General features: G+C 43.0%; 1 protein-coding gene across 1 annotated transcript in view; it reads right to left on the bottom strand.

Moving 5' to 3' along the window:
* MED27 (mediator complex subunit 27) overlaps window positions 1–2,239 on the bottom strand; it is an 83,482-nt gene extending 81,243 nt beyond the window's left edge. The window contains exon 1 of the mRNA XM_005527293.2: window positions 1,994–2,239. Coding sequence (XP_005527350.2) covers window positions 1,994–2,199 — 206 coding nt within the window. The 5' untranslated portion in view covers window positions 2,200–2,239. The remainder of the gene's footprint in view (window positions 1–1,993) is intronic.
* Between the last annotated feature and the right edge of the window lie 24,531 nt (window positions 2,240–26,770).

Genomic DNA, 26,770 nt, shown 5'->3' with positions numbered 1-26,770 from the left:
AAGGCTGTGATTATTCTAATCAAGTATTGGCCTTCTAGGTTCTCAGGACAAGGAAAGATCTTCTGATTTTCATGACCAATTTGTGTATCTGTAGTGTAAAATACTCAACTGAAGCATAATAAGCACCATTTTCCCATGAAAAAGTCCCTCACTGTGAAATGATCTCTCATGGCTTCATATCTCATTTGTCAAACACAACATTTAATCATAACAAAAGTTAAGCAATTTTTCAAACTTGCATTAATCAACTGTAGAAGAAAGACTGGTCACTTTGCACAGATATAAAAAGCAGTGAAAAGTGACATGACTAACCAAGTGCTTTTCCTTCTGACTACTCAGTGCTACACCCAAGTCTGAACTTCAGAACCCCCACTAAATTAAATCTAGCACTCAAAAGGCAGCTTATGAAAACATCTATAAAGAAAAATCCAAAATACCTCAATTTACATTTAAGACAGGTTACAAAAATAAACTCCCAACAATCAGGGAACTGACAGTTAAAAGGCTTACAGACTTCACTACCATAAAATTCTCCTTTATTAATCATCATTCCTTGAAGTTTCTATGGCCTACATTCTTTCCAAGCCTCTGGTGCTGTGAACACTTGCAAATCTGCTTAATATTCCTTGACAAAAGAATACAATAAAACAAGTGTGACTAGGCATAATAACTGGGGATTTTCTGAACAGAGACACCAGTCAATATTTTCACTACATAAAAATTCACCGGTAATATTAACCTCAGCACACCTTGGAGTATTCCCTTGCTACCTGAATAGGCCAGTTCATGGAATACCCTGAGGTGGAAGGGACCCACAAGGATCCAAGTCCAGCTCTTCAGTAGTTACCTATTATTGTCTGGGAATGAGATTTTGGGGTTATACCTGATTACTCTTTAGGAGGCCACAGAGCCAGGCTAGAAGGATAACCAAAGGAAAAGCTCAGCTTCCATGAGGGGAACTGTGAGGCCTCCTCAACTTGAAAACTAAAAACTAAAGGGATACAATACCTACCCCTAGAGCTGGGTATAGCACCATTCATGAGAGGGGTTATCCACCAGCTTCCCCAACAGAAGAGAAGCGGGTACAAGCTAGAAGCTAGAAATCAGCAAGGCCTTTTAATCAACAAGAATTAAATTCTCATACACAAGACCCTGAAGCAGACGATGTTCTGGGAAGGGACGGTTAAGTACCTGTGGACACATCCCTGGTCAGTGCTGATGGCTCCCAGGGGGATACAGCCAAACCCAGCAACCCAGTGGTGGGATCAATACAGTCAATCATTCAGTCAGGCTGGAAAACACCTTTGTGATCGTTAAGTCCAACCATAAACCTCACATGGCCAAGTTCACCACTAAACCATGTCCCCAAGTGAACACTAAGTACTCAATTCATGTGTCTGTGTAGGGGTTTTCAATTTAAATACACAAAATCGCTGAATTAAACTGTGTGCCAGCCTCTCTCTTCTGCCCTCAACTTTCCTCCACGTCTTCAGCCTCAGCAGCTTGTCTCTACTTACACAAAAAGCACCTGCTGGTACTAAGCAACTCCACTTACCTGGGATAACTTTCCAGCCTGACAGGTTTTGGTAATAAAACAATCATTCTTCAACCCCTTACATGCTATGGAATAGTCTGCATCTAGGAGGTGCTTTAATTTTTAACAAAAATCTTCAAAATATAGAGATAATTCTCTCTGCAGCCAAACACCTTCACCTTGTCAACGCAATCCCACCGAGAGCTCCTTCGTGAAAACAAAACTAGAACAAAAACCAGGTGAATATTACGAGCACCTTCAACCCTTTGGAGACTCTGAAGCAGAACACCACGAAGGGGTAACACGCATGGTGTTGTGGAGTGAGGGGAATAAAACGGAGCGTTTTCGCATTTATTCGCCTAAAACTTTCCCCTGGAGTGAAGACGGCTGAGAGGAGCCAGTACATCCCGGGACCCCCTCCCTGCCCACCGGGGAACCCCCGCCGGGGCCGCTGCTCACCCCAGGTCGCGGCTGACGGAGTGCAGGCTCTCCTGGAAGGCGGCCACGAAACCCTTCTCGCGGCCCTCCAGGGTCTCCTTGTTGCGCATCCCATCCTTGAGGCAGTCGAAGACCCTGGTGACGCTGGAGCGCAGCGCCTGGATGGCGGCGATGGCCTGGGAAAACGCCTCCAGGTTCACGCCGGGGCTCAGCGCCCCGTCCGCCATCTTGGCCGGCGCCACAGGCCCCACCGCGCCGCCGCGATGCATGCTGGGAAATGTAGTCCGGGCATGTGGGGAGGGATGTGGCTCGCCACCAAACTATTTTTTTAGAAACTTTTATCTTCTTTTTCTGGGCCACTCACGTCAATAATCACGGATTCGGCAAGGTGGGAAGAGACCTGTGAAATCATGGGATTAGCTCAGGAGAGCATGGTGCTAATAACACCAAGGTTGTGGGTTCATGTGTGGGTCATTTACTTGAGAGTTGGACTTGATTCTTGTGTGTCCCTTTCAGCTCGGAATATTCTGTACGTATGAACTGATGTAAATCAGCAGTTCTGACCATCCACCCAGCACTACTACCGTAATCCCTAATTCACATCGCCCAGTGCCATGTCCAGATGCCTGGAATCACAAAATTACAGAATCATAAAATCAGAGAATATCCTTAGTTGGAAGGGACCCAAGGATCATTAAATCCTGCATGAGCACTCCAGCAATCCCACCATGACCCCTGTTACCCAAACACTCCTGGAGCTCTGGCAGCCTCGGGGCCATGCCCATGCCCTGGGGAGCCTGTTCAGTGCCCCACCATCCTCTGGAGCAAAAACCTTTCCCTAAATCCAATTTTTGGGGGTTAGGTGTCCTTCTTTTAGTTCTGGCTCACCTGTGGAATTTTTACCTATTAGTTGCGGGGAAAACCTGACTGCGGGTACTTGGTGGGTGCTTGAAAACACAAAGTTCGGCCGGGCCCAGGAGGGAAGGGGACAGGAAAAAGGGAGGGCGGGGAGAGTTTTGCAGCTTCTTCAGCTTCAGAGAAGGACTTTGCTGGGAGCTGTTGCTGTGGAGAGATGGGAATTTGCCATCACCCAGACAGAGCTGCTGCTTCTTCTTCTCCTTCTTCCCTCTTCATTGGTGGCCTCGCACCCCCTGTCCTGCCGGGACGTGTGGCAGTGCCAGCCATCGCCGTGGAGCTGCTGATCCACCTCAGCCACCAGCCCGAGATCTCAGCTCATCCCTGCTGTTCCACCTCAGGCCACCGGCCTGGGATCTCAGCTCATCCCTGCTGTTCCAGCCGGCTGTTCCTCAGAGTCCTGCAGGAGCACCGGGACTGCCCGCCCGAGGGGGTTTGTGAAGCAAAGCCTCTCCTCCATCCCTTCCCGTCTCAGCCGAGAAAGCTGTCACAGGGTCCCTGGTTCTGTTTTGTTGTCAACACTGCAGTTATTGTTGTTTGTTTGCCTGGTTATACTAGTAAAGAACTGTTATTCCTATCCCCAGATCTCTGCCTGAGAGCCCCTTGATTTCAAAATTATTCAGGGGGTATGTCTACATTTTCATTCTAAGGCAGGCTCCTGCCCTCCCTAGCAGACACCTGTCTTCCAAAACTGAGACACCAATCTAAAGCTCCCCTGACACAGCTCCACATCATTCCTTCAGGTCTTGTCACTGGCCACCAAAGAGAAGCAATCAGTGCCTGCATCTCCATTTCACCTCTTGTGGAAGCAGCAGACCACAATGCGGTATTTATAGAGTTTATTCTCTCCCTTGGTTGTTCTGTGGATCTGTAGGGTGTTTGCCAGGCACAGAACCAGAAATAAAGCCATTTGGAATGGGAAGCAAGGGCCCCAGTCCTGCTGCAATAACTGCACTGAGCTTGATGCAGGCAAGAGCACTTCCATCATCCTCATGCTCCTAGGATGTGCAGGTCCCATATTATGGTTCCTGTCTTGGTGATGGAGCCACCTGGTGCAGTGAAAAGGTGTCCCTGCCCAGGGTGAAATGAGATGACCTCTAAGGCCCCTTCTAACCCAAACCAGCCTGTGGTTCTGTGTTTCTGTATTTCAGTTGTGATTACTGCTGAAGCAAGGCTCTCATTACCCAACCTTTCCAAAGCACTGCAAGGTTCAGGAGTGCTTTCACAGCACTAAACAATATTGGTTTGATTTTGTAGGAGCTTCTTATATTTCCTATGCCCCTGCCAGCTCTTTTCACCCTCAGTGCGCAGCTAAAATAAATAGAGCTAAAGTAAATGAAGCACTGCATAGGCCAATAGTCGCTCCACACAGAGTAAACTGCAGCACAGGGACGGGTCTTTTGTTTTCTCAGCTTCTAAAGTAAACAACAACCGCATTTGTAAAGTTATTATTTAAAATCAGTAAGCAAAATCCACACAGATCCTTTAGCCATGGGTGATCTTTTTTTTTCGGTATGTAAAATGGAAATGAATGTGACAAGGAACAGGCGAGGTGTCAGTGGCCAAGTGAAGCGAAGCTTCGCCCTCCACTTAGTGACACTTTTCTGTCTGTCAAGTGATGGATCCTGAAAATTGTATCCAATCAATTAAATGTTCTCAGAACACCATGTGAGGTATTGGAAAGTGAAACCCTATTACTTAGCATGAAAAATGAGAAAATGGAAGCTCTGTGGTTCCTCTTCTCTTGAGCTTAGGGATGCTATTCTACCCGAGCACTGGGGAAAAGCAAACCTGGAAGCAATATGGGCTAAAGCAATGGAGTTCAGCCTACACAGCCAGTGAAATACATAGCAGTGTGCTTCAAAGAATCAGCAATGGACTGAGCACACTCAGTAAGGCAAATAGGAACAAGGTAGGAATAGTTCTTCGGGTTAAAAAATAGTGAATCAAAGAAAAGCAGCCTGAGGCAGAAAGTACAGGACTATCTCGGCCAGACCAGCAACCTAAACTGTTTATGGATCTGTAATGCTAGTTATTTCAAACATAAAATACATTTCTTTGCACTAAAATAGATTGGTCAAGAAGGTATTGTGTTGTAAGGGAATACTTGCAGGCTGAGAGAACATTCCTGCATTAAATTATTTTTTTTCTTCCCACTACAAAGTTCAGACTCTTGGTGCACGTTGCAGATATCTGTAACTTACTTTATGTGTTATCACTTGGAAATGTATGATTCTTTTCCATTTAATAGTTACTATTTTAAAACATATATTTTTGCATGTCAGTATGGCACTTATTTTTATTATCTCCAAGAGCCCTGTCACTGTGGTGCCCAAATGCAAGGAGTTCTGATTTCACATCCTACCTGGAACAGTAGAAAAGGTTTGACAGTTGTTTTGCTATTTTTAAACAAATGACAAAACAATGGCCTAAAAACAATCCCATAAATATATAAGGAATCATTTGGAACTTGCCCCTATAGAACAAAGTGCACCACATAGCTTTGCCTTAGAAACTCAAAGGAGAGCATTCATAATTTTTTGCTCCAGGGATCTGCTTTTTCTTGCATAAATGAGGACCCAAGTCCTCCTGAACAGACAACAGGCAATTCAGAGCACTCAGAGCTCCACTGTCTCCGTGGGGAGTTAAGGCAGGCACTGCTTCAGCACCTACAGATAATGGCTGAAGAAGAGAGCAGGAGCTCCTTTTCCTCTTGTTATTCCTCCTCCTGTTTTGTCACATCTAGAAGGAAAAGGCTGCATCATTTTGTGTGCTCATTTGTAGGGCATTGCCGTGCCGATGTTGCTAGTTTCTTTTAAGCAAAATTCCTTAACTGGCAGCTTGCCCAAGCCAAGGCAGTATGTTCAGTTCATCTTCATTATAGGTGCATTGTAAGGGAGTATTATGGAGAGAAAATATGTGGAACCAGGATATCTCCAAGGTACCGATAAAAATCTTCTTGCCTTAAAATCATTAATAAAACATAAAAGCAAGAATCCAGTTGATGTTTGGAACATCCAAAAATCTTATTATCTGACAGCTGTTGAGTGGGCTCCTGCAAAATTATCTGGGTGGCTTGATATGGACAGGTTTCCACACCTGAGCAGGCAGCAGAGCTGCTGTCTTTTATCCTCTCCACCAGAAGCTCAAGGACCTGGTGATCTTCCACCAAAAAACAAATTTAAAAAATCACATTTAAAGCATAGAGGGTATATCCACATGGCACAACTTGATGTCACGTGGAGACGTGCAAACAGCAGCCTGCTCCCTTAGTGCAGCATCCTGCCCACACTAATTAACCCTGTGTCTCAGCCTGGCTAATTAGCTGTGGCAGACCCTTATGGTGCTCCAGCCAGCTCAGTTCTCCCCATCAGTGCTGCTCCATGCCGAGCAGAGATGCTACGAGATGGAAGAGGGAAAGCTGCTCTGAGCTGCCATTTGTGGATCTGTTCTGTGGCTAAAGAGAGAATTTCATTTTGGGTGCTGTCAGTCTCGGAACGTACATAAGCTCTGAACTCACTTGGAGAGAAAGGAGGGGTAAAAAGTAACAATCCAGCCTGGCATCACATGCAGCAAGAGAAGTTTGGTTCCCTTCTCAAGCAGAAGCTTGGCTGGGGGAGTATGTGATTAAGATGAACATTTCACAGCAAAGTATGTTACTCAAAGTGCAGCTACTAAGAACCACGTGGGCTGTAATTAATCAGCAACATCAAAGCAAAGGGATGATTTCAGAATCCTTGCAGAGGTACTGTAAACAATTTGTTAGGGAAGAAAGTGTCCAATTAGAAATGCATTCTCATTTAAGAGAAATTAATTTTGTTGTCAGGAGAGACAATTAATGGGCACTATTGGGTTTCAAAGCAAGTGCAGATAATCTCTCACAAAACGTCTGAGCAGGGCTCAATATTTGAAATAACTTATAACATAAGAAATTATCTTTATCTTCCTCTGACAGAGATAAATGCTGATATTTATTCTATGGCAAGCTGGACTGATATTCATCACCAGAACCTCTTCATTTCTTTATACTTCATTGCTACATTCTTGACAGCACTTCAGATAAATATAATTAACTGATTTTGTTGTTGTTGTTCAAATAATTGTGATGCTCAATAATGCAATTGGCACAATGTTCTTGCTATTTTTACATTCCTATTAATTTCTTTCAGGTTTTCAGTCTACAGTTAGCCACAGAGTTTACTATACGATGCATTATTGAAAGAGAAGAGGAGCTGAGGGGTTATCGACTCATGTTTGAGGCTTCTGCCAAGAGAAGGGAATGAGTCCTGCTTCCCTTTAGAGAATGCTGGAATGGCATTTTCAGATGTGGAGGAGACTTGCTCTTCAGTGTATTTCTTTCCTATTGTTCCCTGAATCAGAATCCCCCACTACATCCAACAATAGTGAACAAAAATCTTATCTGAACACTCCTGCCAGAAGAAACAGCGAAATAATGAACTGAGCTGACAATGATGTAGCTATCATCAGATTTCTTGTGGGATGAATACAGTTAGCTTCCTATTGTTTCATGCTCTCAGGCAACGAGGCTCACATTCAAAAGGATCTTCTCCAGCATCATGGTGGATGGAAAACAGACCTGAAGGCCTCTCTGTCCCCTTAGGGGGGTCTCTGTAACTGTAGGAACTACAGTATTTGGGTGGCTATTCAGTAATCCAGAGTGTTTTCTTTCAGTTTATGGTTATAAAGTGTCCCCATGACACACAGAGAATCCAGATTTGTCTGCAGAACCACCAAGGCTGGCTGGATTATGACTCTTTGATTCCCTCTTGCCTGATGAAACTGGCACTCTTGATATCAGTTTTAAGAAAATGGAAAGAGATCTGCTGCTGTGTTGTGCTGCTTCTGGAACTTCGTTCCTTGGAGACATCAACTTCTCACCTTATCCCAGCACCGAATTTCCATGAGAAGTGTAAAGCAAAATACAAAAAGTAAACCATACGCAGCAAAACTCATGGTGTTTTTTTATGCATGAGGAATTTTGTCCCAAAATGTGTCAAATTTTACTTGCAAAAATAAAAGGCTGCTGTTTTATTCTGTATGTGTGCAATCTGCAGAGAACTCAGTTACTTCTTTTCTTTAAACATTCAGTGATCAAATGGGGAATCTGCTGTAAAACCAAATGGGAAGAAAGTACCATTATTTAAAGGCTACAGAACTGCTTAAAATTAGAGCTGTGAAGGCACCAAAAAATACCAGAAATCACAGATGGCTTGCAGATAAATTCACATTGCATTTAGTCCACTCAACATCTAAAAAAAACCCCTATGCTTTTGCCTTGCTTTTCAGTCTATCTTTGAGATGCCTGCTCAAAACGTACTTTCTTTAAATTGGGCTTTGAGTCATGTTCTGTTGCTTTACACGTTCAGATCCCAGTCATTTTGAAAAATCTGCACAAATACGTATTTTTTAATGGTGTTGTTAAAATTTAATATATTCTGCATATTTGCAAAATCACAACTATCCTGAGCAGGTTAAATAAGACATTAGCAGGGATAAAATAGTAGCAAGAACAGACAAGCAGTTCTGCAATATGCAAGCGGCTGAGACAGAATGACCCAGTTGTTTCTTCTTGTCTATACTGATGATTCTGCAGTATTAGAGTCAGTTAAACATTGTTTTCCCCATCCAAAGACTGCAGGATCAGGCTTTTACATAATTCTGGGATATTTGTATATTCTGTAATTTAACTAATTAAAGCCTATTTTTTTTTTTTAATGCCTGGGCTGTATTTTCAAATGCTCTCTCTTGTCCCCTGGGTTTTCTCTCTGATACTGGCTTGCTTTGGGGAAAATTCCACTTCCATTATCATGAAAGATCAGGATTTGGCACAATCATTCCAGCCTCACTGCCTAGCAGCAGTCAGCAGAATTTGTTGAATACATAATGCTCCATTCTCCTCCTTACCAGGTTCTTGCAGAGGGATTTTGCAGCAGGCGAGAGGAAGCTCAGAGTGTGATGGTCATTCAGTACCTGCTTGAGACATCCAAGAGCTCCTGCTCTTCATTGCATGGGCACAGGGAAGTTTTAGATGGCACTGAACCCACTGTTAAGAGAGTAAATATGGTGAAGTTCATGGTACAGTATATGACATTTCTTCTTGCCAGGAGCAAACTCTTACCTGCAGCCTGGAATAGCCAAGGCTGCTTTTCCCCTGGCTCACTTAAAAGCCTGACACAGTAAAAATCCCTGAGATAAGTTCAGAGAGTTCTCAAGTCCCTGATTAGTAAATATTATTTGTGCAAAGTGTAATCTCAGGACAATAAGGCCTGACACAAACCAGATTCGGGCATGTGTTTGGCAATCCTCAGCTTTATTCCTTCTAAATACAAATGCAGCATGCCAAGCAGCAATCCTCTAACTCCTGAGCTTAGCTTTCCCCATTCCACCAGCCACTTGCCAAGAGTCATTTGTTCCAGTTTCTCACAAAAGCCAAGCTACTTCTCATAACTCTCCATCCTAATTAAGCTACTTGCTGGCTTTTATAATCACCTCTCCACACACCAATCAATCTCAGCAGGATTTTTAACAGATGAAACTTGGCTGATTTACTCTTAAAGCACCAACCATTCTGAAACAATAAGGTTGGGGTTTTTTACTATTTACTGCTTTTCTTGCAGGCCCTTTTTCTTGTCCACCTGCCAAAAGTGGGGCCAACAGCAAAAGTAAATATAGTCAAGTATGCTTGAGGGTGAAGAAGGGCATAGAAATCTGCTGCTTTCCAGACAAGTCAAGCAGTTCTAGTAAATGCACAAACCAGTATTTTCTTCAAGCTATTCCACTTCTATTCACTATATTTCACTATATCACTATTGTTCATCAGCCCATCAAAGAGGACAGAGAGCCAAACTTTTTAACAGGTATCCAGACAAAACCAGCAAAATAAAGCAAAGTTCTGGGATATTCAGAACTTCAGCATTTCAGAAATTCAGTACTTCATCTTGACCTTTACTGAGGAAAGCAGCTTGAACTAAACTTGGAGTATATACAAAGGGAGTTTTCAATCAATAAGTCATTCTGCAGTCACTGCTGCCTGCTTCAAGACCCTGCTCTGGAATCTGCAGGGCATCTAAACAGAGCTCAGTTCAGAGTCTACAACCATGAGACCATTATCCAAAAAGTGCAGAGCATCCCCGAGTCACTGCAGCACTCACCATGTTCCCAGGACACAACTGATGCTGCTCGAATTGCCACTGGGTTGGATTTACCCAGAAGCTTCTAACCCCTCAGACAGTGTTATGGAAAACATCCTACATGAGGGGAAAATAAAAGTTAACAGATTTGATGTCAAAGGCAGCAGGGTGTTCCTTGCTGCCTCATAATGAAAGGGGCATCAACACTTGGAGATAATGGAGGCACCAGATGAAGGGGAAACAAACTGACTTCAAACAAAAAACCTGGCTTCCTTTTGTCAGGACAGAACCAGAGCAGATGCCCTCAGAGTGGGGACACAGAGCTTCCAGCACCCCCAGCCAGGGTCAGCCCTTTCAGGTCTTGCCCCACCAAGAGCAGCAAACCCAAAATCCACACACAGGACTGTGTGCTGTCAGTGCCTGCCCACTGCCACCCCTCTGTGCCAGCTGACAGCATCCACAGGGTTGGGATGTGTGGTGTGGGCAGTGGGTACAGAATAGATTGGATTGTTTCCAGAGGCTATTATCTGAAAAAGACTGCTTTATGCTTGGGCCAATGTGGTAAACTGCATCCAGTTAGCTCAGGGAAAGGTCAGACATATTTTAAAGCAAAGAAAGGCCATCTCTGGCAGGTGTATCCAATTCAGAGAGATATATTATCCCCAAAGGAACATGAAAAAAAAAATCCTTATTTATTTTATTTCTGCATATTCCAGTTAGAGTTACCCTGGTGCATTCATGATACGGAATTGAGCAATGTTTTCAAGCAGAATCCAGCCGGTCTTTCCTAAAATGAGACACAGTTTGTCTAAACAGACAATCACTTCCTGGAATTTGCAGATCTAATAATTCCATACTTCAGTATTTAAGGCCTCCAAAAAAGTGACATCCATCTTCCCTCTTATAAAGGAAAAAAAAGGAAAGATTTTCCTTCTATCTAGAGATTATATAGTGCTCTGTTATTGACACTGCTTCTATTGAAAGATTTAAAGATAAAAATGCAGTGTATTCAAGTAGGGATCATTTTTCATCGTCACTTAGTGACAGGCCAGCCTGCAGTCAATTCCAACAGATTTCTCTTTTCTGCTATTGATCCTGTGTGAGGCTGAGCTATGTGCAGGGACTTGGCTGTGGTGCTTCAGAACTGCAGCAAGAAATGCAAAAGGACAAGAGAGGTGCCAAGAATGTTATCATTCTCAAGTTGTTTAATTATTTCCCACTGAGTGGTGAGAGAGGCTGCTAGAAGATAACTTGTGTGTAGACACATGGCATTTCCTGATGGGTGAAGGGAATAGATGCCATTTCCCCATGTAGCTCAGTCTACAAGGTGTTCCAGAGCTGGGTTCAAGATGTTGGACACAAATCAAAACTTCAGGTACTGGAGGGACAGATGTTTTGTGAAAAGTAGGAACTGGCAGTCAAATCCCTAAAGCAAACCTCCTATGACCTCCCGTGGTGAAGATGCTCTCTTGTGCTCTCATGAGGATTCCCATCACATCATGGAAGGAGTCTTTCTGATTTTTGAAACCCAAAGAGAATGCTAAGTATTATCCTGAGACTTTGGAGCACTCCGACCTTCAAAGTTCCATGACCAATTTTTATACTTAAGACATAGAGATTAATTCTGGTCACTTTCTGAGTCTAGAGTGAAGCTGAAGGGGAAAAAAAACAACAAAACGTTTAGATGCAGCAAAACATTTAGAATCTGCATCTTCTCAAATTGTTCAATACTGGATCCCAGACTATCTACTATCTTAAATAGAGCCAGACTTCTATATATGCTCTTCTTCACTTAAGCCAAATATATTGGTAAATGCTGATACAGAGGTGATGGCTGAATAATGTTTGAATTCTTCAGAGACCAAGAAAGCTTTCTCCAGAAGCTGTCATGCACTCCTGATGGATCACCACTCACAAACCATAAAGGCACTTAATGTTGGGAGCAGGCAGAACCAGATCACCAGCTTCCTACAGCAGCTGCTCTGTTATGGAGCTAAAAGGTGCTTTGGGGCTTGTTTCCCTTACCAGATACTGGCTGAAATGTGACCCACACACCTTGAAAGCTGGTATACATCAGGAGTAAGTTTTAAATATAAGCTGGAAAAGAACTTGAGTGAACAAACAGACAATGGTGCCTCTGTTATTTGCAGCTTTCTCATCCTGCTGATGCCATTTATCCACAGTTCCCACCTTGACTTTGGGTCTTTTTTAGATATTTCCCACATGGATTAGGAAATGGAGACACAAGCACTGGCTTGAACAAAGAGAGCTGTTCTTGTGGCTGGGGACACCCAGCAGATTAATTCACACAACAGCAAAACCCCCAAACATTGCAACTGCAGGAACTATGTCAAGATGAAAATCACAGACCATATTCTGGAGGCAATGACTTAACCAAAGCCAAGCAAACTATACAAATAAAACACATATACAGGTTGACCTCATGTATGAGCTCCACAGTGTTCTAGCCCTTCTCGCCTTCCTTGTTAATCATGAGCTGCTGAGATTTGTTTTCCAATCACTCCTGTGAAAGACATTCTTCTACAGAGACCTAATCTTGCACTTCTCTGCAGCTCTGGCTATCTTGGCATTTCCTGATCCAAACCCTTTTGATTAACCATCTCTGAACAGCTATACCAGTCTGTTCTGAAGCCTGCACACAGGAACATACATGTTCAGCAGATATTTCCTCCGTAACTTTCTCTGCTACACTATTTTGGAGAACTGTTCCAATCTGTGCCAGCTAACTCTTGCTATTTGCAGACATGGGAGATGGGATTCTAAGCCATGAGCATTTGCCAAGGTAACTATATGGGTATACTAGCAAAAGGATATTTCTCCTACTGTATAGCTCGTTCCTGTTCTTCAAATAAGCTGTAGGAGTATAAAGGCTTCCACTGCCTCAGCAGAAGGCTTTTGTTGATAGTTAATTTCACCTTTTTCATTGCAAACCAATGTAGCAGTGATAATACAGCTTTTGACCAAAGTGAGTTGTTTTCTCCTCAGTATTCATAGCTGAGTTCCAGAGAAGGAATATGAGCACTGTCTTGAAGAATAACAAGTGGCTTCATTTTGTCCCCCAAAATAACCTGCACCTTAGATCCATTCTGAATTCTTTCACTTCCAAGGCTTTCCTGCACAGAGAACATTAAACAAATTAGCAAATTACCCTCTCTGCAAGAGCCAGGTCATATTTCATCATTAGAAAAGGAGTTTGATTTTGGTTGGGTGAAAATAAATCCACAGTAACACCATTTGCTATCATTCATGTCTCAACATTTCCCCTCAAAATAGTTTCATTTTGTTATATTTAATGCTTCAGCATTACATCTTAAAATAATGCCAATAATTACAAATCTCACTGTTTTATTTTAGGCGCTGTTCTCCTGAAGTGACAGAAGCACACAGATTGAAAATGTTGCTGAAAGATTGCTGGAAGAGAGGAAAAATATATCCAAGCTTTGCCTAAGTGGTAAAAAGGAAAGAGATGCTCTTTGGACACAGTAGAAGGAGATAAAAAAGTTTGTAATATTCGTCATTTGCTTAAAGGCTGAAGAGGATTTTGGGACAGCAAACGGAAGCACTGCAGTGTCGTGGGTTTGTGGTGCAATATTTTGGTCCTTGTGGGATGTTACACTGCAATATTGAAATGAAGGATCATCCTCTGAAGTCTGCAATCTGGTGCCCCTCTCTGGCTGTCATACCCAATTCTAGGCAGAAGAAACCCAGTAAGAGATATCGATCAAACTGTCTGATGTGTCAGTTAAAAAATAGCCTGTCATACGTAAACAAAAAAGTATTTGCAAAAAAGAAATAAATTCAAAAACCTCCCCTTCTCCAAGTTATTAAAACTCTTTCTGTTGCTATACAATGAGAATCTTTTTATACCTTTTATGAGTTCTATCACTGATCTATTCATTTTCTAATGCCTGAAAAATTACAGATCTTCTGCCTACTGAATGAAAAAGCAAAGCCCTTTACAAGCCTATTAGGAAAACAATATTTACAACAAAGCACCAAGGAAAACTCTCCCATTAAATTTTACAGCAATTTCCTTGGAAGAGTCCTTTCCACTGAGAACAGCTGGACTTAATTGCAGATGAGCTGACTGAAGGAAGTACATCTGATTGCAGATGTAATAAAATTCATGCTTGACACCTTAATTTTTTTTAATATATATTGGCCACCATCTAATCACTGCATTTGCTGGTTTGCAGGCTGAATCTATCAAAGTTTTGGCAGGAAAATAGACAGGGAACGGAAAAGCTTGTGGAGGCCTTCAAAGCTTGCTGCTTAAGACACAGCTTTTTAATGCTATTGATTGCTAACGATCAATATTTTTTTCAATAAGAAGGTCTCATATTACCCTTTTTCCCAGCCACCCTTCACAATGAACTTTGTTAGGGTGAAAAAGCACTTAATGGCTTTCTTTTGAGATTTTTTTTTTTTTCCATGTTCGTTGCAGTCTCTTCTCCCTTACAAAATTCACCTTGCTCAGCCCTTCTGGTTGATGCTACATGGTTGTGGAGTGGTTGACCAGATGTTTCCATCATAACAACCTGCCATGAGGTTAAGGTTTGACCCAGAAGAGCTAGCTTCTTTCAAATAAAAGACATTGCGACTTCTAGCCTTTAAGGTTATTTGCTTAGAATCTACCATAAAAGCAAAGAGCTTGTTCTTCTTCCTCATCCCTGTTGAAATTCTGTGAATAATTTAATTCTCAATGAGTTTCACAAACAAGGTTTTTTAAGTACGTTTTTACCATTAAATTTGAACCAAAGCAGTTGTTTCTGTTGGAAGTTTTTCACAGTGACTTTTCAAAAGGTAGGGTTGGTCATCTGTTTCACAAGGGTGTGGAAATTGCTTCGAGAGAGAACAGGGGGAGTAGGAGCTGTGCTTGCTGCCACTTGAGATTGCCCAGGAACTGAGTTGCATTGCTGACTAATTGCAGGCAAATTGCTTCTGCTGGAATATATTGAGTGAACAGCAGCAGCAGTGCTTGCCTGGAGAGCAGAAAGTTTAGCAAGGATGGAATAAACACTAAATGCTACCTGAATCCTCCTGCAGTGGGGGTATATAACCCCTTCCCTCTTCAGTCTGTGATATGGGAGTGGGGGATTCCCCTCCCATTTGCCCAGTTGTTCCACTTTCTGCCAAAGAAAATATTGGGATACTCTTCCAATTCTTTCCTGCCTCCTGACCTAACAGGATTATTCCTGGATAGAAAAATACATTTCTGTGAAAGGAAAATAGCTCTACTTGTTGTGAGCTGAAGCTGATAATCAGGACTCATTACAAACAGAGGCTGTTCCTCATGTCTGGGTTTTTTTTTGTTTGCAGAGTAACACTGCGTGGGCATCCCAACACTTCAAAACCAACCTGCTGCTCCTCAGGTACCTAGCATGCCACTAATAAGAGTTTCATGAATGTTGCAGAATCTGTAATAAGAAACTTAATTTTTTTTCAAGGAGTAGTGTTCACTGCTTGTTTCTGTAAGTGGCTGTTTAACCATGCCTGCCAAACATTGCAGATGTACACACAACTGCATTTTAATCAACCACAAAAACACTCTGTAGCATAAGTAGTTAGGCAGCTATGCCCACAAGAGTACAGGTAAGTGGCCTAGTAAATATTTAATCAAGTATTATTACATGGGATAGTAAACATGAATATTTAGTATAATATTTACTTATATCCCATCTTTAGAATAATATTATGTTTAAGGACAAGTATATATTCAGATGTTTGGTCTGGTAATACTACTTGTAGATATCTGCTTAAGTAAGTTATTTAAACACTGTCATGATGCAGGCAAGAGAAGGAAAGGATTAGTTTATAAGATATAGACACACACACTGAGCTACATACATACTTACATTTTTTCTTTGTGGAGTAATTGCACTGTGAGAAACAAATGCAATGTACACATGAGAATCTCTTTGCAAGGTGGTAGATATTGGGCTTTCAACATCAGACTTGTCACCTGTCAGGGAATGACCTTGGGGGGCTGCATTACAAAATGCTGGATTGGCACGAGGGTACTTTTCCAATGAACACAGCATGAAGTGCAAATATCACTCCCCAAGGCACAGCCCCAAGCACAGATAGACCTCATGCCTTTCTTAGAGAGTAAAATTGAAGGGTTGGTGATTCTTTAGAGAAATGCAGGATCCAATCACTCCAAAGGAAAAAAAAATCCTTAACAAAAGCCGTGGGAATGCACCACCCCCCTGGCAGGACTGTGACTCATCCTCCATCAGGCTGGCTTTTGCCTCCATCCTGAAATAGAGGTAGCATCCAGCTTCACATACTAATATTTAGTGCAACTTGCAGTGCAGCAATAGTCCTATATCAGAGCTGACTCTATTACAGAAAAGACCTGCATTATAGCAAGAGGTGGCCCTTTACAGGGATTTAGGTTTTCTGCCTGATAATGCATTTTGGACTACTGAGTCTCTATACACTGAAAATTTCCTGTTACAACCACCTTGCATTCATGATGCCAGACAGCCTTTCTCTTCAGCTAGGGGCCTTCTGAAAGAGTCCCTTAAGGTCTTTTTTTATTTATTGACTAAATGAGACTTCTTGTAAAATATATATCTGGATGTGGATGTGCAGGCTTGGGTACTTGTTAGTGCCATTTATATTGGATCCCTGACCAAAGCCACATCATCAGCTTGATCAGAATATTTTGTGCTGAAGTAGAGAAGTCATCTGAGGACCAATAATGCAGTAAAAAGCATTTAATCACTATTTCATGGGCTTACAGATGGCCTGTGTTATTCAGGATTGGTTTCACAACCATGACCTCAGCGAGATGTGGCATGGCAGTGGGTCTGCTCTTAGGGGATACAAGTTGTCTATTGTACAAACAACACTGTCACTGCTGATATAGAGATATATCAGAAGGATATTCTGCCAGAAGGACCTGTGTGCAGCACTGGGGTTTGTTGCTTTTTTCCTTAGCATGCACTGCCTTTTTAGCAATGCTGAATATTAACCACCCTAAAGATCCCAGTGCAGCTCCACAGCGCTGCTGCCGCCTTTAGTTCTGGCTGAAGTGATTTTCTGCATTTGTAGCAGTTTCAGTAGAAGGGCCAAGGACTGGCAGAACTACAGCAGCTGAGCAACCTTCCTCCTCTTCACAGGCAGCTCACAGCCAGGCACCAGTGCTGACGCACGGGGCACAGAGATGCTCTGTCCTCTCAGGCTTTTTTGACAAGGGCATGTGGTGCTAGGACAAGGGGGAATGGATTTAAGTTGGAAGAGAGTAGGCTTAAATTAGATTTTAGGAGGAAATTCTTCCCTGTGAGGGTGCTGAGGCCCTGGCACAGCTTGGCCAGAGAAGCTGTGGCTGTCCCAGCCCTGCAAGTGTTCAAGGCCAGGTTGGAGCAGCCTGGTTGAATAGAAGGTGTCCTTGCCCACGGCGGGGGTTTGGCATGAGATGATCTTTAAGGTCCATTTCAACCCAAATCCCTCTGTGACTGTGATTCTATGACTTACACACCCTCTTGCAGCTGGACTGGCTGATGTGGCAGCTGTGTTTGGATGCCCATCACTGCTCTCCCCTCTGTCTACCAGCCTGGCTGGGTTACTGGGGGTGAGGGCATCCAGGAGAACTGATGCAGCCAAGACCCTCCCAAAACAGGGTCTGCTCTCTCTCTGACCTGCCCCCAGCCTCTCTGCAGGCACATTTCATTTTTCATTGACTCCCTGGTAGCATTGTGCCTGACTTCATTGAGAGGTTTTTAAAATCTTCAGCTTTGCTGTAAGTATTGATTAGCTTTGTCCTCCTAGCAGGGTACTGTTTGTTGTTGGTTTGTTGTTGTTTTCTGTCTCCTGGCTTGTTGCCTTATCAGGTTCTATACTGCTCTTTAGGGTTCTTCCCATGGATTTGTAGGTGTGAATATAGCTGGGGACAGCTCTGGGAAGAGATGCTAATCTTCTGCACAAACCCCCCAGACCATCTTTCAATGTTCAGGAGACAATTCACAATGAGAAAGAGGACAAGCAAGCTGGTCATTGCATATGGGAAAAAAGGGGGAAAAAAAAAAGGATAAGAAAAAGAGAAAAGAGGGAGAGCAAGTTGCTCTTCCAAAGGGACAGAATGAGTATTCAGTAACTTAGTGAGCCAATGTACCAAATTCATTCCTGCAGCCACGCGTTCTAAGCTTAAAAATACAGGAGTAGTAATTAATAGTTTGCACTTATATTGCATTTTTGCAGATTAACCTCTCCACCAAAATTTTACCTAAATCCAAATGCAGCCATTTCTGTAGTGGAAAATAGTGGGACTTTAATAATGCATAGAAACACCATGCAGGAAATCAAGTCAGGATTATACAAATATAAAAATGCAGGGGAAACGTTCACAGTGAGAGAACTCAGCTACTCAGGTTGAAATTGCTTTGTCCTGTCTAGCTAATAACCTGCCTTACAAAGCTGTTGCTGAATTGTTAAAATATTACAAGTAGGTGTTACAAGTACACTTCAGTTCCACATCTCATCTTACAGCCAGCATCTCCCAGAGCACAGTGCCTCCAATCAAATCCCCCCTGCACTAATCTGATATTTATTCTGAGGAAACAGCTTCTGAGCTACCCAAACAATGTTTTGCAGCACAGAAGTTTTCCATGGACATCTGTCCTCCAGCCACTGACCCAGCGCTCCAGTAAGTTGTGAGAACAGCAAATATCACTTTGCAAGGTGATGTGGGTGCAGCCCATTGATTAGATGGCCTCATCCTCATCCACTGGGAATGCATCCATTGCACAATTTAGCTTGGATGTCAGGGAGGTACTGCAGGCAGGAGAGCTGCCTCTGAAACTGATGATAGTTATTCTGCTTTCCCTATTGCTGGAAAGACTTTGCCATCTCTGTTCTTCACTCAATGTCCCCAGTCCTCAGCATTGTTTGGCATTGGTTTGCTGTCCAATGGAATGGGGATCAGGAGTCATTTTTAGCCTCTTCCTTAAGTGCTTGTGCCTGGGGTTTGATGCTGAGCTGCCTCCTCCCCACCAGCTAAGTTCCTGCCTGTGCCTGTCACTGCAGACCATGAGCTCTCCAGCAGCACACACCTCATCCTCCTGCTGCTTGGAGAACTCCTGTCACATCTGGATATGGTGCTGATGTACAGCAAGTTCAGCTCATGGAAGAGGGAGAAAATACTCCTTAGGGGGGTGTTCACTCATTAGCTGACCCCAGGCATTCCTTAATTGGACTCTGCTTCCCTCAAAATTCTCTCTTGAGCGTTGAGCTCTAATCAAATTAATTTGTCTTTTGGCCAGTGAGGAATAACAGTAAATCTGAAGTCCCTGAAGGCTTATGGGAATTGGCCCACATGAACCATATCATTTTTAAATATGAAGGAGAAAACTGATTTGCAAAGAAAGTTTCTTCGCTGGCAAAATAAGCTATAACAGAGAGCAGAGCAAAAGGGAGAAAGTAGTCAGGAGAATACTGCAACACAGCTGGAACACAAGGTTTTTGTTTGAGAAAAGCACTTTCTTGTATTTTACCAGAAAGGCATTTCACTCTGAAAATGAAATCCAGACAGAATGTTACTGAAGGTCCACATCTTATTTTCAATAAATGATGAACCTTCATGTCCCATGAAATATGAAAGTACAAAGCTGCATTTCTATTATATTCAGCAAAGGTAGAGGGTTTTTGTTCCCCTTTGTTTAAATATATTCATTATCAAAGGTGTAGTGCCCTTGAGAAGCTGAGAGAGTTGCTTGTACTGCTGTGCAAGGAATTTGAGAGACTTGGTAAAGTTTTTATGAACAGTGATGCAGAGATGTGTAGTGTGTCTTTCAAGACCCCTGATCCATCCATCCAGAGCTGACACTTGAGCTATAAAGAGACATCCTTGTCAAACCACTTACATATTGCATATGCAATGAGATAGCCCTTCATTTCCAGCACACCAGTTGTAGGAGGCAGAAGCAGAACGGCTCCAGACCTCTTATTTCAGATTCTTGTGGCTCCAAGCTTGGAAATCACATTGACAATAATGAAAGGTTGCACAGTTCGTGAGAGGGCATGAAAATATTTTGATGAAAAAGAACTTGTGCTTCAGAAATTGTCAGTGTGCTACAAATCTGAGGGGTATGGAGGGACAATGCTTGCTTGGGATGCAGGTTATCCCTGTACATCCTTTGTTTTGTCCTGCAGTTAGGAATGACACCGTGGAAAACAAACCCACCTGCATGTACCATATAGATCTATAATACAAAAGAGAGGGAAAGCTATCTCAAATGGCTGGTTTCTGAAAGTCAGTAACAAAAATAAGATTCAGTTCAGTCCTTAGATACACACCAAGAGCTTCATCTTATGATTCCTCTGTACCTTTTGCTTTCACTATGATTTTGTTTTAGTAACGCTTTTCTACCTTCTCCCTGTCCTTTAGACACACTGGTTACTATTTCATATAATATTTCCATTTTAAATTTGTGTGATACCCTCACACACAGTTCAAAATCAGGGAGAATTACTTATCTTCTCAAAAAGTAGCAAGGGTTGCTATTAATCAGATTTTGGTATCTGCAGTGCCACTGGGAAAAGGTGGCTCAAGTGACTCCAGTTATAACCCAGGAACTGAAGCAACCAGAAGTCAATGCCTAAGTTGACAGGAAGCTTTCTCCTCTGGCTGTGTGTTTCCAAGGAAAGTGCAGGCACAGTCATGCTGGGTATTAAAGGAGATCCATTTTATGGCAGTTTTTGGCCGTGACAATCTCATCAGCAGCCATAGAAAAATCTGAAGATGGATGTTAACAATTCATTTCCTAAATTTCCATAGTTAATGTAAACTTAATAACTTCCACATCCTACCAGCTTGATTGTGCCTGCTGGAGTCCACTGCTTAAATAGCTCTCCCTGTAAGTAAAATGTACCAGGAGCATCATCTAGACCAGCTCTTTCACTACCAGGAACTCGGATGATTTCATAGAAAAACGATCTAGGCAGCTTTTTTACAAATCACTGCAAGCTCAACTCCTGTGAAAAGGGTTTTCTGAGGGAGAACTCACAGGCACAGCATGTTTGGAGGCAAGATTGGAGGAGCTGAAGATTCCCCTCTGCCTCCATGGGAACAGTGCCTTTCCCAAGGCACCTCTCAGAGCAGCAGAAATCCTGCACCACATCAGCTCAGTCTCACCCAGGGAAGCTCCAAGGGCTGCTCCAGCAGCTGGAAATCTTTAGAGGTGCTTTATAAATATGCCCAATCTTACAGCAGATGCCACATCCGGGTCCACCAAGGAATTTTCCTGCATCTGTTCCACGGAGAGATCTGTGCAAGGCTGAAGGTCACAGCTCTGAGAAGTCCTTGTGTTAAGTGACCTCAGCTGGCTGGGATGTGGTCCTGGGTGATGTCTAAAGGGTTTCATATGACTCAGATTTTTCTCCTTTGTCCTTCCTTCTCCTTGCCCAGCATTTTGCTAGTTAGTGGTTATGCAGCAACAGCTGCAAAGTACCCTTTCAAGGCAAATTATTATTAACATGGCTGTGCCAAATTGGCACAAACTGCCAAGCAAGGAGTCATGGAGTGCTTTGGGTTGGGAAGGACCTTAATAATTATCCAGTTCCAAACCCCCTGCCATGGGCAGGAACATACTCTTCCAAGCATCATTCCTCCAAGCTGCCTGCTCACTGCAACTCTCTAAGCAGATCACGCATTTTGAACTCCACACTCTTTTTTATCCTGGGAGAGGCTAAAAGGCAGGACCTTGGCTGTCAGAGCCAGCCCAGCACAGCCCCGGCCAGGAAAAGCTGCGCTGAGCGAGTGATGCTCTGCGATGTGGCAGATCGGAGGTGCCAAGCAGAGCTAATGCTCCAGAGCGATACTAGAGGGCACTGTAAACCTGGCAGTTTTGGCTTCCGAATGGGACGAAGCAAAAATTGAAGTGTTTGCTATTTGCGGTCGTTAAAGCTCTCCTGGTATTTAGCACAAAATTAGTGCTAACCCCCGGGTCCTGAGCAAATTAATTTGTGGAATTACATTCTGCTGTCGTAGATCCCCCTTACAGTCCGGGATCCTCATTCACTGCCAGACCCTGAACTGCTGCATCCGCTGCTGGAGGGGCTCCTCTCCCAGTAAATGGGCAGGCTTGGAGGAAAGGGGAGCAAGAACCATTATGAGAACTCAGCAACTTTTTTTTTTAAAAGCTATCACTTAGCAGTAATGTGTTCATTAATTGGCAGCCAGACCATTGCCTGGTTTCATTTAAAACCTGATGGTTTCCTTTCATTGTGGTAGCAAACATTCCATCCTGCATCTTCCCTATATGCCAACATCTTTTTAATTTCCACGTGCCTGATTAAGGATACATACCTACCAGAGAGAAGGAGAGTTCCTGCCCTGCAATAAAACAAAATTGTTTTTAAAAGAGTCTTTTAAAACATATTTTAAAATAGGAACATGTTACTCTAAATTAAATACTCCAATCAATGAGATCAATAGATTAATAGGTTTCAGTACTTGTCTCTTCAGACAGTCCTCATACACCCAATCACTGTAATTTCTAATTCAGTGTTAAATTAGTAAAATTTAAACTGAAACAACGGACTGACAAGTAAACAAGATTTCCCACTTTAAATGTAAAATGTTTACCCAATATGCAGAATCAAGCTCTCTGCTCTCGCGGTATCACCGCCACACAAAATAAACACAGAGCCACATGGAATGAAATGAAAGAGGAAAAGGCATCTTGAGAGGTCACCTACACCATCTCCTTCCTCCAGGGTAGGGTCAACCCTGCCTAAATTGGTCTTGACAAGAGAGATTCTCTAACCTGTTCATCTCTGGGGGTTTTAAAGGAAATTCCTCAGATGGTCAATTCTGGGTGTCAGCTATTCTTGTAGATGGAATGTTTCCCCCCCAAGTCTAACCCAAATTACTGCAGTCTAATCCCACTAATTCTGTCTGTGAGCAACAGTTCATTACTTTTGTGGCATCTTTTATATTTGGGGAGATTATTACTGTATCTTCATCAGCCTTAGGCAACGGACAATAGTTCTTTTCCTCTTGGGAGGTTTATTTTCTAGACTGTTCTTTTCATTTTCTGTATTTCTCTGGAAGTCTGATGACAAAACTGCTCCTCCCCAGCACTCAGCAGAGACGGGAGCAATGTACCAATGTACCACACCACACTCTCTTTATGTATGGCAGTGTTAGCTTTGCTTTGCTCACACCAGGGCACCACAGTTGGCTCAGGGTTCATTTCTAGCCCATGGTATTGTCCTTTTCTCTTAGGAATGCTGCCTATGCAGTCATTTCTGGACACACATTTCAACAGTTTTCATACATTCAGCTTTGCTCTCATCCCTGCAGAACATCAATCTCTTCTTTCCAGCCTGTTTCTTCTGTTTGTTAAGATTTTTGAATCTTTCTCTTGTTCTCTGAGAGCACTTACAGTCCCTCTCAGCTTGGTATTGTCTGCAATATGCCTCCTCCACATTCCACTACCCAAACCACTAATGGAAATATTGAGCAATGCCAGAGCTGCACAGACCCCTCCAGCACCGTATTCAAGACATCTTTCCACTTGGACAACAAAAAGCAAAGAGTTATCAGTGTGTTTCCCAGCTGGTTTGGTACCTTACAACATTTCTCCCCATCCACATTCCCCCACCTCCCCACCTCACTCCTGGAACACCCCATGAGTGAGAGTCAAAAGCCTGACTGCAGTCAAGCTGCAGCTCCTCCCCTCTCAGAGACCTGCTGCCCTGCCACAGGAAAATTAGATTGCTTTGACATGATTTATCCTTGACAAAACCACAGCTTGTGGGGCTACTGCATCCCTCATGCCAGTGCCATGCCTTGCCTTTGGATCTAGCAAGCAAAATTCTGTCCCTTTGAAGTAAGGGACAAAACTCCCACAGTCCAGGGGCTTTACCATGTCCAGACTCCACCCAGCCCCCAGAAGAGTGAAAATCTGAAAATCTGAAATGTGAAATCACATTACTGCTCATTTTGGTAAGCAAGGGTTTCTTTCCACTGAGAGCTGCAGAGGCAGAACAGAATCATAACCACAGCTGGGTTAGAGCTTTGAATCCCCTGGGTACCATCCCGTTGTGGATACACAGCCCCTCCCCAGAACTGGTCCTACCTCATTTCCTTAGGACGGTTCAATAGAGGTGGGAGGAGGTATAATTCACACTCTGAAGGGAGCTGCAAGGAGGTATAAATTACTCAAGCACAAGCTACCTTAGATTCACTTGAAATTCACTCTGAATTTGGCACCAGAAATGCTGGAGATAATCAAGTTTTCCTTTTTGAGATCTTGTGTATTTAAAACCTGCTGTGTTTAATTTTTGCAGTCACAACAATGCTCATTCATAAATATTTCCTAATGTTTGATCCTATTAGTATGTACAGTGCAGTGTTTGATTAATGGACTAGAACAATGCGATCAAATATATTTTGAGCTCCAGAATACCATTTTGTAATGCCTAATATTTGATGAGATATTACAGATAGGCTTGTCTTCTGACTATAAGCGATTGCACTTGAATTCTGAGAAACCCAGATACAGATCCTGGATAAGATCTGAATTTCAAGCGAGTCCTAATTACACAGCATGCTGGACCAAAGCTCAAGGTCTGCACATTTCCAGCGCTGGATTCTTCACAGCTCAGATGCAAATGTTGTTTCTTAGCCCTCTCTCTCAGGAATTCATAACATATTCATCAACTTGTAGTACCTAAGAGCTCCGTCCGACTGTATTTGGAAGACCTTAATTTGACTCTGGTAGGAGTTTAACAATATTAATAACTAATATTAAACTGGATTCCTAACGGGGATGCCAGGAAAACACTCTTTGATCACTGCATTAATCTGATGCAATTGTGTTTATATCAGCCTCGTTCATCCCATGTGAGCTCAGTACCATCTTGGCATGAATATGAAATATGCAAATCTGGGGGATACACGTTAATAGTGGGTCCATCTGCTTGGATCTTTTATTAAAGGGAAGTGTGAATGCAGTTGCCATGCAATACACTCTTACACACAAAGACCACGAGTTATGAAAACAAGAGAAAACATCTCGTGCTTTGGCCTTATTGGTATTTCACATTCGTCGTTTCTGCATCCGGTTTTCATTTTAATTTAGAAATTTTCCCCAAAACGAAATTTGAGTGAAAAAGCTCAACAGCTAGCAACGACTGTGCTTATACACGCACGCACATCTCTTCCTCTCTAGTGACAGACAGGATATTACTTTTCCACTGCATATGAAATTAATACCAGAAGCACAAGAAAAAACATGTAAATGCCATCCCTTAAAGCATGATCTGGATCTCACTCCTATTGCTTAAGACATATATAACATTGAGGAAAACTAGTTGTTGGAGTGAAAAAGAATGTAATCCAGAGCTGGTTTGGGAGAGCCAAGCCCAAACGTGAGCTCAGCCTTGGCTATGGAGTCATAGCCCAGTGCCTCCACAGGATATGGATGAGCTGCCATGTTCTGCTATCCCACTTTCTCTGTGATAAACACCCCTCTCAACTCCATCCAAAAGGAAAAAGCTCCTACGGCTCATTGTTCCCGTGCACCGCTGTGTCCTTAGCTTGTCTCCCTTGGGTGTGTGCTCTTCCATGCTAATGGTTTGGGGGGAGTGTGCTGTGATTTATTTAACAGTTGGCAGGTCAAACCTCCGTGCCCCAGATATGCAAGTGCTGATTCGCATGTGGAGGGGAGAAGGTGCCCTGATGACATAAAGTCAAAGTATCCACCTTGCTGAGGATTCTTAATCCAGGAACGGCCCTTCATCCACCACCCCGCAGAAATGGAGAGCTCCTGGCACCATAGTTGGTTCTGAGCCTCGCACTCATCCCAGAAAGCTGGATTGAGCAATCATTTTATTCAAGGACACTGGGATCTGATGTACAAAAGGGCCCATATTCTCCTCCTTGATTCACAGATATTTGAGTAGGCAGCAGAGTAAGCAAGAGGAGTTTCTTCCATATCTTCAATATGCAAATAGATGAGTGAGCTCAGCTCTCTATTCATTACTTCCAACATACATGACACAGATGATACTGTTCTCATTGTCACGCTAAAACTGGGGGCTTGATGACAAGAAATTCACTGAGCTTCCATCTGCATAGAGCTGAGATGGTTGATGGAAAGTCACTGCATTTAGATTATGTCAGCTCTACTGTCTGCATCCACAATTTATTAGCTGTGCTTGGGATCTGAGAAGCCAGTTGGAATCTCAGTTATTCCTGCATGATCAGCTCTTGGTGCCACCTGGGGTGGGCTTCATTTGTCACTACCCAGGGCTGGCACCTCTCTCTCTAGCAGGGGCACAGGGACTGTGATTTGAGAGCCAGCAAAACGACTGAAAGGAGTGTTCAACCAGCACGTGACCCAAGAAAAACATTAAGTGTTGAGATTTATTACACATGTATTTCTTAATAGCATATTAGCATAACTGGGTCAATTATCTGGGAATCAGCACGTGTGTGCCTGGGAGGGGGACATGTGCATGGGTCTGCTGGTTCTGTGCTGCTGAATACATCACCTGATTGGGAGGGAATGACTGTGTTTATCCCAGTGCTAAGGAAAGAAGAACAAGTCAACTTTCCACAGCAAGCTGATTATGAATTTTCCACATCAAATTGTCAGCATTTATTCAATTACTTCACTCATTACAAGTGTGTTCTTCAGCCACTAACCTAAAACCCCTCCCTGCTGTCAGCTCCATTAGAAGTGACATGTTCCTTCCT

Source organism: Pseudopodoces humilis, chromosome 22, assembly GCF_049639895.1.
Source record: "Pseudopodoces humilis isolate 2021_Gansu_Grassland_sample_001 chromosome 22, ASM4963989v1, whole genome shotgun sequence".
Classification (NCBI taxonomy): domain Eukaryota; kingdom Metazoa; phylum Chordata; class Aves; order Passeriformes; family Paridae; genus Pseudopodoces; species Pseudopodoces humilis.
Note: the sequence above shows the minus strand (reverse complement) of the source record. Positions and strands in the feature narration are given on the sequence as shown.